The following is a 13,468-nucleotide window of genomic DNA, read 5'->3' on the forward strand; positions in this document are numbered from 1 at the left end:
CACAGCCCAGCCAAGAGAGCAGAGAGAGCAGCACTTTGGGGTAGCTGGAGCAGTGTCCTGATGGGAAATCTTGCCTCAAGAGTTTAAAAGCAGCAACAACAACAGTGCTGGAAGTATAAAGCCAGGCAAGTGTGTCAGATCTGGGTTCAACTCTTTTGAGAAGTCCTGTTGACTACAAAGTATATGTGAAAGTGAATGTGAATATCCATAAGATCAGGATCCCAACGCCAGTTTTTCCTAAGTTATTTATTCCAATTTCACTGTATTTAGATTATTTCCGTAGATTTATGTGGAAGACCTTTTCTGAACACTTGCAGGTTGTTAATAATGTGCACTTTCTGAGAGCATCAGTCCCTACATCTTCAGTTTATGAATGCACTGACAAGTGTAATCACTTTAAAGCAGATGTGTGCAAGGTATCTGGTATGTATTTTTTTATCCTTCCCAAGAATCTATTATATTCAATTTTGCATAAACTTTTAAGACTAGAGATATTTGAGAGAGGTTTATAGGTTTGGGCTGCTTGCTTGCAGCTGGCTACCTACACTTGTGTTTGCTGGAGCTGGAGAATAAGGATCCTGGCCTGGGAAGGGATCCATGTCTTGCCATGAGAAAGGAGGCTGCATCGCAGGTACTGAGGAGCTGTACTGGTTCTGCCACTCCTGTCAGAGAAGGTTTCTGCTTTCTGTTTGTAAATATGGGTTTTAAGAGACAACTGCAGTGTAGCTGCAAAGAAGAATGGCGGGTTGTTGTGAAGTGGAAAAAACTTCTTGGGAAGATATCAGGAAGCTGAGAGGGGAGGCAGAAGATAAGGCTGACTGATAAGGGAGACTTCTTGGTCGAGTTAGGGATTTTAGGACGCAGGTTTGCTTGACAGCCATAAATGGTTAGGAAAGAAAATCTTTGCTTTCTATTACAGTTGGTACATGTTTCTCCACTCTTCCTGTCTCTGCATCCCTTTGGAAGGGAAGGCTGTAGTCAGCAAGCAGCAAGGGAAGCCAGGAGTTTCAGCAGACACACTGGTTAGCCTCCTGCGTGACTTGTGGTACAAGTATGGGGTCTATCCCCTCTCTCTCAGCCCTTGCCTTGTGTGTTGTAGGCACAAACTTCTTGAAACAGCAGCTGCCCCTTGTTTTGGATGTGTGAGGTCTGTAGGTAAAAACCTACAAGCAGGGGCTGCAGCAGCTGCATGGGGCTTTTCATCCTTTGGGATCAACTGCAGCAAGTGGACAGTGTCTCAAGGTTGGCATGTGTTTGGGTTTTATGTTTGTTTTTCACTTGGTGAGCCTCACGGGTGAGAGGTTGGGCAGCCAACTACTCATTTGGATGGTTTTTCTCTTGAAATTGTGGTCAGATGGCTGGGTGCCCTCCTTTCCCAGTCCCCTGAGGGCTCTGTTTCTGAGGCTTGTCTTGGTCTTCACCTGCCCTCCTGTTCATGCTTTCCTTCCCAGGAATGCTTTGAAGTTGCTCTTGGATTTGAAGCAGCTTGCCTTGGCTAAAAGTTTGACAGTGATTGCTGCAGAAATGGAATGTTTCTCTTTTATGTTTGCTTGCACCAAAACTCAGGCTCGCCCCAGAATATAACCTGTATTGTTACTGGGCTTTTTAAATTATTATTGCTGAGGTTATATTTCCCTTCAATGCACTTTTGAAGCCTAAGTTTCCTTTTAAGCTTCATCTCCATTTCCCTGCATGTTTTAGGAAAGGGGAGGGAACCCACAAAATTGTTTCCACTTCTCCAGTGCAGATAGCTCCACAATGACAAATCCAGTCCTTATCCTACACAGTGCTCTGTACAGGGAAATGCCTCTTTATGTACAGAGTCTGCATGCAGTAATCCAAGTCACATGCTATCATTTTGCATAGAGGCACCTGTGGGCTCAAGGCTCAAGTTTGTCTTCATACATTTTATATGCATACACATGCAAAATATGTATGTGTATATATGTATAACTCGTTGTATTTATTATATGTATCATAGGTTTTATTTATAGAATATAATACATAATTACAGGTGATATTCACATGTACTGTCCTATTTCTGTCTATTTTTCTTCCACTACCAAATCAGTTTCCATTGTTTGCATCTCATTGAACTTCTCTGCTCTATGTTGAGTTCTTTCTTTAAAAAAAAAAAAAATCTTGTGTTTTGAAAAGGTGCTGTGAATGTCATACTGATAATGTTTGCAAGTACATACAAATGCAATTTTTTGTGTTTTTTATTTTTTAATTTTTGTTTATTTATGGGGAGGAAGCCATTTGGCAGTGGTAACTTGAATTTGAGCATTTTTACGAGGAGGGGTAGCAGTCAGTCTTTATCAGCACCTGCAGTTTTGAAGTATGAAAAGGTTTCTGACCTTTAATGTGTCTGAGGTCCAAAATCTCTATAGCTCGCTCTGAGTCAAGCCTAAAACTTCTGCATCAGTGCATCTGAAAAGTGTCAGTTCTGATTTAGAGGTGGGCATTTTGGTGATCACTTACACTTACTGTTTTAACATACAACTGTGCTTGCAGTCAGTCCTTCTTTAGCTTCCAGTTCCACACGTCAGGTCTCTTTATGGCCTTTTCCCTGCTGGAGCAGAGAACCATCTGTTCTCAGAAGCCTCTTTCCCCAGGTGTTTGTGGGCTGTGATTAAGTTCTCTCTTGAGTTCTGCTTGGATAGAGTTTAAATGAACAGCACTTCTGTGCTGTCCTATTAGGTTATCTTCTGGACATTGAACTATTCTTGCATTTCCTTTCTAAACAAAGGAATGTGTGCAATTCCTTTTTAAAACTCTCCACAAAGTAACCACAGGAGCCAGTTTCACAAATTACGAATATTAGGGGAATACTCCTCCCACTTCCAGTCCTGCTGTTTCTGGAACCAGTGATCTCATTCTCTTGTAGCTATACAGTTGCACTGGGAGTTCATGTTCGCTTAGTGGTTTTTCTGGGACCATTAAGTCCTTTTCATGTGCCTCAAAGCCTGATTGCTGCCTTCATGTGGATGGATATGCCTTCAGAGCATCCACGTGGGGATAAAAATTTGGAAAGCTGAGAGATTACTGTTAACTGAACATAGTACTTTCATGAATAATTTTTCAAAAAAGACATCAGAATCTTCTAAAGGAGAAGGAAAAAAAAAAGGTTGGAAAGATCACCCAGTCCAACCACCACCATCCCATCACCCCATGCCCACTGATCACATCCCTCAGTGCCACATCCACACGGCTCCTGAACACCTCCAGGACGGTGACTGCACCACCTCCCTGGGCAGCCTGTGCCACTGCAGCACTGCTCGTGCTGAGCAGAAATGTTTCCTAATATCCAACCTGAACGTCCTCTGGTGCATACTGAGGCCGTTCCCTCTCACCCTGTCACTGTTATGTGGAAGAAGAGGCTGACTCCCACCTCACCAGAACCTCCTTTCAGGTCACTGTAGAGAGCAATGAGGTCTCCCCTGAGCTTCCTCTTCTCCAGACTGAACAACTCCAATTCTCTCAGCCTCCCTCCATAAAACTTATGCTTCAGACAGCTTTGTTGCCCTTCTCTTGACATGCTCCAGCACCTTGATGTCTTTTCTGTAGCAAGAGGCCCAAAACTGAAGGCCTCTCTATGTGTGGCCTCATCAGTGCTGAGTACAGGGGGATGGATGATCAAGTGACACAGTGGCAAGAGGCACAGACTGATGTGGTAAAAACTGATCTTAAAGCAAAGGGTTCTTTGCTTGGAAAAGAGAGAGGAGAGCTTAGATAGCATTGGAGGCCTAAATTCCTCTTCTTCTATGGTGGGATTTGATTCCCAGAATAGTTTCTTATAAGGCACAAGCATATCTGCAGAGCAGTGAAAGCTTTTTTGTAGAACAGCAATTTTGTGACTGGCATTGGAGTGCTTGCCGCCCCTCTTTCAGCATCTCATTCCCACATTTGTTAAGGGTGATGCTATAAGAATAACATTGTTCTCCCCATAAGAATGATAAATAAGAGCGGGGAGGAAACGGTTTAGCTATTGCTTCTTTTGCTGCTTCTGCCATGTGTTGGGATGGCTGCATATCACTGCTCCTCATCTTTCCCCCTTTATTTATTTTTTGCCTTCCTGATGCTTTAAAAAGGATCCCAGTGTTTGCTGGTCAAACAGTGTTGTGTTTGTGGAGGCTGCTTCAAGGGATCTGGTGTCATTACCATTACTAGAGGTGGGGGTGGCTGTGGTCTCTTTCCTCACTGTGGGGCCCAAGTGTTTCATGTGCTATGAAGGGGTATTGTGTCTACTGAGGGGCTATGTGAGCCAAGACGTGAGAAGGACAAGGGAGCAGTCAGCCTTCCCTGAGGTGGGTCTAGACAAGAGCCGGACGTTGACCAAAAGGCACACACAGACCTGTGCTGCAAGCATGGCTCCAACCCTTGTTCAGAGTGGCTTAAGCCCTGCTCATTATTCATTAATACATTCTAGCTATTTTATCTATTGCTTGGACAGTGAACTTGGAGGACACATAGACAGCCTCTTCATCCTGCTTATATGTGTAAGGATAACCCTCAAGTACTTCCACTTGTCTTATCTGCAGGCTTGTTTCAAATGACATTCAGCATATCCATCTGTTTTCTGCATGATTACAATGTGGCATGGTAGTTATGGTGGCATGCTTTTTTTGTATGTGCATGTTGAAGATAAGGTTTGATGGTATGTACTTCATGTGACTGCCTAGTGATGCTGCCTTCCTTTATACTGCAGGAAAAAGAGGTCAAAATCACTTTTTTTTTTGCTGAGCACTTGCATTCTTGTCACTTGGGTGAGGGCGGGTTGGAATGTGTAGCGCATCTCTAATTTCATTTACCAAAAAATACAGAGCAAATCACTGATTCAACTTGGCTGTGCTTGCAAAACATGGCTCTGTTAAACTCTTCAATGAACAGTGCTGAATTGAAAGTAGGGAGCAAGGGAGATCTTCTTAGTTATTTCATTAGCTCTCTTTCTCCATACATCCATCACAGAAGGTGAAATTTAGTCAATACCGGAGTTGATTTACTTTTTCTCAGGAGAGGAGTTGGTATATTGGGTGAAGTTGAAAAATTCATCTTTATAAAGTGAAGTATAATGTTGGATAGAAGTAAATAAAGTAAAAAAAGAAAAAAAAAACTGGGGGAAAGCAAAGCCAGCTAGAAACTCTTTCTCTGTGAAGTAAACTGTACAGATGAAGCAAATACTTCTGACCTTATTTTTCCTTTTTACTACCCTGCTTTCTAATAGTATTCTGTGGTAAAAGGAAGAAGGAAGACATTGCAGCTCAACGGAGAAATATGAATTATCCCAGAAAGTGGCACATGGTGTTGTTAGGAGACTAGGACTAAATATATATATATTTGCATATGTATATATTGCACACACACACACACACACACACATATATATAAAATATATTAGCAATATGTATGTATTTTTTAATGTGCGTATAAGTAATACATATTAATCTTGCCATATTTTGACAAGTTCTTAACAGCCTTTTAGACAAACCTGAGGGCAAAAGTTACCACAGCATCCAAGTAGCTGTTTTAAGAGAAGGGAGAAACCTGGCTTCTTCCTTCAGCAATGGGCGGCTACCTGAGAGCTCTGTGGGGGAGTTTTGATTGATTTTTATAGAAATGGAACCCATAAGCATAGCAAAGTATGTGGGTTGCTTTATTTTGTTTTCCTTCCCCCTCTAGTTACAGGATCCTTCATAGAAAACATTGGCAGCTGAAAGTACAAAGTTAGGAATCTGTAGAGGTGGTGTTTTGGTTGCTGCACAAACACAGCCTTTTTTGGTTGTATGTGTTTTTCATCTATGCCTAAATAGTATGTACTGACTATTGCATCAGCTGTGATGCTTAGAGGAGCTCTGATCTCCATTTTTATTTCAGACTAACATCATAATACGTGGTGGGCAGCACATAGAGAAATTAAAAACTTGGGTGTATTGTACATCAAAACCCAAGCACTTCTGTGACTCAGTGTTCATAATGAATTTTCAAGGCCTTAAGTTTTCGTTGAACAGCCTTTTTGCTTTGTGGTGTAGTGATGTGGAGAAAGGAAAGGTAAAAGGGAGTCTGCTTGTGGCATGCGTGGTGGATCTGACTATCACTATCCATTTTAACAGCAGATGTTTGAACCAGGGACAGTGTTAGGGGTTTTGAGATAAAGCTGTAGGAGAGAAGAGATTTGTTTGCTACATGGGCAGTCTGTGTAAATATACACCACGTGCAGTGCTTGTACTTACAGCACAGAGGGGAATACATCTTATTTTGAGCATCGTCTCCTACTTTATTGCATACACACTGTCTTACGTGTTGCCAGTCTTGTACCTGGAACCAAGCAGGATACATGATGAGTACATCTGGGAAAGCAAGGGTCATTCTTAAAGTTTTTTGTGTCACTGACTGAACTTGCTTTGGCATGTTGTAAGCTTCCTACCTTGTTTTGATTTTGGATTTTGTTTGTTTTAAAAGAATGTGGAAAATGCTAAATGAGTCTACAGGAAAAGTGAGACAGGCTAATGACAAAAGCAGCACTTAAAAGCTTTCTAAAGAAATATAATTTTTCCTCTTGGACATGGGAGATCATAGTTTCAAGTGCCACAAACACTTCTTTGCTGTGATGAGTTGGATTTTTTGGATGTTTGGTTTGAAACTGAAGATTAAGTTGCAGAAGTACTAGATGCTCGTAGCTGTACCTGAACTCAGTGCATACTATGTTTTGATTAAGTGAAATATAATAGCAATGCTAAATCACCTGAAAAATCCAATTGCCAGTGTTTCCAGTTGGTCATTTTAAATTACTAGGTACTTTGTGGCCTTAATCTCTGCATGGCTCACTTGAATTTTCAGGACCACCGTGGAAATTAATTCAGGTTGGTGAAGTATTTTGATTGTGCCCTAGGAGGGCATTAAACAGCTCTGTGGGAACTGAATTTGAATTGCATTTGGTAAAGGAGAGATGATACTGTGCATCAGGAAGCAATGAGAATAACAAAACATGGTAGAGCTTCTCAGTTGAGGGAGTACTGTGCATTCTATGTGTTGGGTAAGACACAGGTTCTAAAGAGAAAGCTTTGGATCACATCATGACATTGCTATTTTTAAATTTATGTCATTACAATAATACACTGAAATAAACCTTCATAGATGTTTCTTAATACCAGGGTGCTTTGCAAACTGCGATGTTCAGTTTACAGACTCTGTGCATGCAATTAAGCAGTGCTTGAGCACTGCACATAGGATCTGGGATTTTGTAAACTATGGACTGCTTATGTAACAGATTTAATGTGCCAAATGCTTGGTATCCATGGACTTGCTGAAATGGTTCTCATCTAGACTCATTGCATGACAGAGCTCTGAGATTCGTAGCAAGTATTGGCTGGCAGGCAGATCCTAGCAGCCAGGATCATTTGCTCAGCAGTGAACTTTGTTGTCAGGATTTTCAGGATGGGAAGAGATCTTTAACGACCAAAGCGACAATCTTTAGGATGTAGCTTTTCCTAGCCATTCAACTAGCTAAATCTCTTGCTCAGGCTTTCTTTTCTTATCCCTGAATGACATGCAACATATTTTGTCTCAACTTGGTAGTACACCGTTGCTTTATTGATATCCATCTAGAAGGGCATTTTCTCAGTCTGTTGTTTTGGTCTCTGTCTTACTAGTTCACTTGTGCCTCCTGGATCATGTTGGATATAATGATGAGTATTTACCTTCAATTTCTAGACCCCAGTCACCTACTGTTTCCACAGCATGACTCACTAGGTTTCGAGAAGACCTCCTTTCTCTGCTGGTACATCTCTTGAGCCATCCTCCATTGCCCTTTCATTTGGAGATTTCACATGCAACTCTGTGCTTGTTCTCGTCCTTCCATGAAACCTTTGCCATGGTTCTTCAGGCACCTCCACCGAAATAATGATGTCTCAAAAGGTGTACCATGCCTTTAATTATTACCAGTGTTTCGTAGTCTGTTCAGTTTTTCCCCATGTGCCTAAATTTATCTTGTTTTTTGCAGTTTTCTCAAGGAGTTTTGGCAAGGACTTCTCCCTTGTTCTGCTAGATCAGGGCTTGGCAGAGCAGATGAAGCTTTTAGGAGTTGTTATAGGAATAAACTAATAATGATTTTCAGGTAATGTCAACCAAATGTGCTCAGGAAGTGGAGAAAGGAGAGAGGAAAATGTCCTTGAAGATCTGAGGAGAGTTTAGCGGTGGATTAAGAATGCATCAAAAGAAAGTGCCTCGTTACACAATGCCAACTGTGATAATGAATGTGTAATAAGGGCTTGGGAAAATCAGGAAGAGGGGGATGTGAGGGTGGAATTTGACCAGTGCATTGCTCCATCCCTTCTTTTCAGAGAGCTGATCATCTGGAATGACAGCTGTCACCATGCTTAAAAGGCAATGTCAAAGACCAGATAATGCAGTTCTTCAAAGTTATCTCAGTGTTAAATGCACCATGTTGCTATCTCTGAAAACCTGTGAGTTGGTCAGAATAGCTTTAGTGCCTGGAATAACTTGGAGCAGTTAGTGCAGAGCTAAGCGGTGTTGGTGGGGTGTCAGGTCAGGCAGCATGCTTAGGTCCCAGCGGAGGAGAGTGATGGGCTGATGGCCAGCATCCTTGTGATGAATCCAGGGATTAGAAATGATAAAGATCACAAAGCAAAGTCTTACAGGCTGTGCCCTGTTTCCCTGGGCACCCACGGCTAGGCTACTCTTCCACTTGCATGGTAACACAAATCTCAAAGTGCAGGGCTAATTAGATGGTTCACTGATAACTCTCATTTATACATAACGTTCTCTCCCACAGGGAGTCTAAAGTAGCTTGCAACTGCTAGCACTGCCACAGTGCAGCTTGAACCAGAGGTGAGAGAGACAGCAAGTGCATAGCACCCTACTGGGGAGGCTTTGGAAGAAGTTATCCAAAGAAACGTTTGAAAGTTGCATTTACCAAGGGATAATGGATTTCCAGGCAAAGCTACCACTCTGGTGTTCTATCTGAATGGTCCACACAGGGCAAATAGGGTGGGGTCCACTCACCCACTGACCAGTGATTGCTGTCAGCAGAATGGCACTAAGGATAAGGAAAAAGCTGAGGTTCTCAGTGGCTTCTTTACATCTGACTTTAAAAGTCAGATCAGTTATCCTTGGGGTAGTCTACCCCCTGACCAGGAAGCTTGGTATGGGGAGCAGAACAAACCCCCTACAATTCAGATGGAAACAGTTAGAGACCTACTACTCCACCTGAGGGTGCTCAGAGAGCTGGCAGCGGAGACAGCCAAGCCACTTTTCTGCTTTCTATCAGTGTTCCTGGTCCTCCAGAGGACTGGAGGTTTTCCAGTATGACTCCCATCTACAAAAAAGTGTGTAAGGAGGATCTGGGGAACTACAGGCCCATTGGCTTGATCTTGGTGCCAGAGGAGGTTATGGAACAGATCATCTTGAGTGAGATCACATGGCATGTGTAGGTCAACCAGGGATCAGGCCCAGCCAGCATGGGTTCATGAAAGGCAGGTCCTGTTTAACCAGCCTGATCTTCTATGATCAAGTGACCCTCTGGATGGATTAGGGAAAGGCTGTCAACACAGTCTACCTAGACTTCAGCAAAGGCTTCGACACCATCTCCCACGGTGTTCTCCTAGAAAAGCTGACAGCCTGTGGCTTGAACAGGTACACTCTTTGCTAGATAAAGAACTGGCAGAAGGGCTGGGCGCAGGGTGGAGGTGAAAACATTTAAACATTTAAATACAGCTGGCAATCCATCAGGAGTGGTGTTCCCCAGGGGTTGGTACTGGGGCCTGTCCTATTTAGTATTTTTGTTGATGACCTGGACAAGGGAATTGAGTGCACCCTCAGTAATTTTGCAGATGACATCAAGTTGGGTGCAAATGTGGATCTGCCTGAGGGTAGGAAGGCCCTACAGAGGGATCTGCACAGGCTGGATAGCTGGGCTGAGGACAGTGGGATGAAGTTAATGTGACCAATTGCCAGGTCCCACACTTTGGACACTACCCCAGGCAATGGTATAGGCTTGGGGCAGAATGGCTGGAAGAAATGTACCTGGGGGTGTTGGTTGATGCTTAGCTGAATGTGGGCCAGCACTGTGCCCAGGTGACCAAGAGGGCTGATGGCATCCTGGCTTGTATCAGAAATAGTGTTGCCAGCAGAAGCAGCAAAATGATCATCCCTTTGTACTCAGCTCTGTTCAGGACACACCTGGAGTACTGTGTTCAGTTTTGGGCCCCTCGCTACAAGGTGTCCAGAGAAGAGCAATAAAGCTGTGAGGGGTCTGGAGCACAAGTCTTGTGCTAAGCAGCTGGGTGAACTGAGTTTGTTCAGTCTGAAGAAGAGGAGGCTCAGTGAAGACCTCATCACTCCCTACAGCCTGAAAGGAGGTTGTGGCAAGGTGGGGGTCAACATCTTCTCCCATGTAACTAGTGATAGGACAAGGGGGAACAGCTGTGCTTGGGGAAGTTCAGGTTGGATATTAGGAACAATTTTTTCTCCAGAATTGGAGAGAGGTGGTGAAGTCACTATCCCCGGAGGTGTTCAAGAAACGTTTAGATGTTGTACTAAGAGACATGGTTTAGTCTGGAAATACTGGAGGTTGGTGGATGGTTGGACTAGGTGATCTTAGAGGTCTTTTGCAACTCTTCTGATTCTGTGATTCTATGGAATGACATTCTTGTGTTTATGAGACATGCAGACAGAGTGCAGAAAGAGCAGTGTCCCCTCTCCCAAGTTAATATTTAGACAACGCTAATGCTACCTGTTTTTTTGTTTGTTGTTGTTGTTTTGTTAGTTTGTTTTTCTTTTCATAAATACTTCCATTTTCATTGTTCTGTGTTTCCTGGAAAGCTTTGGGACTAAGCACTTCAAGCAATTTGAGTACAGTGTTTAGCCCTTGCCTTACCATTCACTTTCTTGGCGGAGTTTGGCTTGCTGTTCTAGAGCATCTGATTACAGGATACATATTTTCAGTTTTAATTCCTTGGTGTGTCTTTTCTCAAATTACCTCTTTCCTTGCCAATGGTGGAGGTGAGGTCCACCACAAAGTAATGACTAGCACTGGCCACGTGCATTCTTCTCCCTTCTTGCAGTCGCTCAGCCCCCACCAAGCGCCTGTGTGCCAGATGCCTGTGTGGTCTTAATAGTAGCTGAGACAAACACAGAGGCTCTCAGACCGTCTTATTTTTGTTACCTGCCTGCAGCTGGTGACATCCCACCAGCTCAATGTGTAGAGGCCTTATATCAGCCTCACAGACTGTTGGTGGCATAGCCACAGTGCCCTGAAAAACTCCTAGCAGTTGATGCTGCGTCCAGTTAGTTCAAAACTGTGTTGCCATGTCCTAACTGTACTTCTCTATGTGTACGTGCTTGCTTGCTGCTTTAATTCCATATATGCAACAAATGCTGAATATAAAAGCAGGGAGGGCTTTGAAAGAGAGATCAACACCCTTTTCCTTTATGTATGTTTGTCCTTGCAATCCAACTGCTTGATTTATGGATTATGACCCTTGCAGCTGCTGGCAAGTTATGGCAGCGGACTGTGCTATGGTGCAGCAGTGAGGAGTAGTCTTCTCCAAGAGGAAAGAAGACCTTTTACGGAACTTTAGCTCTAGGAATAGGATTTTTTGAAGGTAGAATTGCAATTTTGCCAAAAATATATCTACATCTCTCTTCAAAGTGGCTTCCAGGAATACAAGTGGGAAGCAAGCAACTTACCATACCAACCTCCTTCCAGTTCTTGACAATTCAAGGCAAACCCTTTGGCTTTGTTCAGTGAAAGATGGAAGTAAGCTTTCTTTTTAAGAAGTTGGTCTCTGCAGCCAGTTCTGCCAACATGTGATGCACATTTCATTGCTGCCAGTCTAAATCTGCATTCTGTGCTGTGTCTCCCAAACGCTCTGGGGAGGAAATTAGCGTGATCACCATGGTACTGTTCTCCTGTGAAATCATCAAAGCCATTGTCCCCTTTTATACTTACTAAATGAATCCTTAGGGAAAAAGTCTTGAATTTGAAAGAGTGAAAAATCTTTTGTTCTTAGAAGTGTAATATCACTGCTCCAGGTATGTGATGACTGCGGGCAGCAGAAGGAGCAGAAGGCTGGCTAAGCAGTACTTCTACAAGAATGAATAAAATGGAGTCAACTTAAGTTAGGTGTGTAGGACATGGCTCCCTGGCTGCTCTACCCAACACTTGTTTAATCTTGTTTTGCTAGGTGCTAGCAGCTTTTGGCAGTATGCAGCGATTAGTGCTCTGTGTCTTTCTGCACTGCTCCTCTGTGTATCCTGGGGCTAGGATTAGGTTACAGCCCCAAAACAGCACAGTTGTCTGCATTGACTGAGAGGTGAATAGGAAGGGCAGAGTGGTGTTGATGGACTGAAATGTCTTCTGTGTTTGTTTCCCTTCTCTGGAGGAGGGATGACATTATTTTCATTTGTAGTCTCTCTGTCCCTGACCTAAACATGTGGTATCCAATTTCCTTCCCTGGCAGGTGACCTGGAAAATGAGGACTGGTGTCTGGGTTCAGAACTGACTCCAGCAGCAATAAAGACTGAGCCAGCGTTGTGCGAGACGTCAGGCCTTGCTCCCTCTGTCAGTCTCACTGTCACTGCCATGTCGCTGGATGGGGAACAAGCTGAGCTGCATACTGATGTCCTGGTACTTGCAGACTTTCTCTTCTTCTCTTTGTGCAATTAGATATAGATTCTCCTAGAACACTGCCTCCTCTGTGCCAAAGAGGTCATTCAGGTTTCTCATCAAGGTCTCTGCTTTAACATTTTCTAATGCTTGCTGGTATCCCACTACTGCTGTAGAGTTTGTGTTTCAAAACTCATATATGCATCTTTATGTCTTACTGGCTGGATGCAGTTTTCTTTTATGACAGACAATGCAAACGCCTGGAGCTGATGCTTTTAAAAATTATTTAAACAGTCTCAAGTGAACCGGGCACAGCTGAAGTGACTCATTTGTACTGTGGAGTCTGTAACAAGCTAGGAGTTCCATAATGACTTGCCTTAGCACTGCTGTGTCTTCCCCTAATCAGAATGAGACCCCGTGACTGAAGAGTTTTCCTTTTTGCCTGCTAAATCACTTTTTGCCAGGTCTGTCAAGCTCTGACACTTTGAGGTGCTGCTGCTTCCATACCAACTTGCCGAGTAAGAACAATTTATGATGCCCTTCTCCCATACCTGGAGCAGCCAGGGGGCATTCATGAGGGCTTAGTTTGACTGTGATTGAATTCAGGAGTTTGAATGGCAGCAGCTGATGGTTCCCCTTCAGTGGAGGAACTAACTGGTGGCTCACTACTATTGCACAAATTAATTACATTGTTTTTCTGGGAGAGATTTTGGCCACATTGAGCATGTTGAGGTGCCAGACTGACTTCCTTAAACCTAGGATTGTAGAATTCAGGCAGACTGGACAGCAGTTTGGCAGCCTGGTGAGCCAGCCTTGTCAACAAGCAAGTCAGATGTCCTCTAA

General features: G+C 43.4%; 1 protein-coding gene across 2 annotated transcripts in view; it reads left to right on the top strand.

Annotated features, from left to right (window-relative positions):
- The window catches only part of CREB3L2 (cAMP responsive element binding protein 3 like 2), a 72,070-nt gene that overhangs the window by 41,272 nt on the left and 17,330 nt on the right, over window positions 1-13,468 (top strand). For both annotated transcript variants that reach the window (XM_042889966.1, XM_042889967.1), the window contains exon 3: window positions 12,480-12,646. In XM_042889966.1, coding sequence (XP_042745900.1) covers window positions 12,480-12,646 — 167 coding nt within the window. The remainder of the gene's footprint in view (window positions 1-12,479; window positions 12,647-13,468) is intronic.

The sequence above is a fragment of the Lagopus leucura genome, unplaced genomic scaffold (assembly GCF_019238085.1).
Source record: "Lagopus leucura isolate 7727_CA_CO unplaced genomic scaffold, USGS_WTPT01 Super-Scaffold_100159, whole genome shotgun sequence".
Lineage (NCBI taxonomy): Eukaryota > Metazoa > Chordata > Aves > Galliformes > Phasianidae > Lagopus > Lagopus leucura.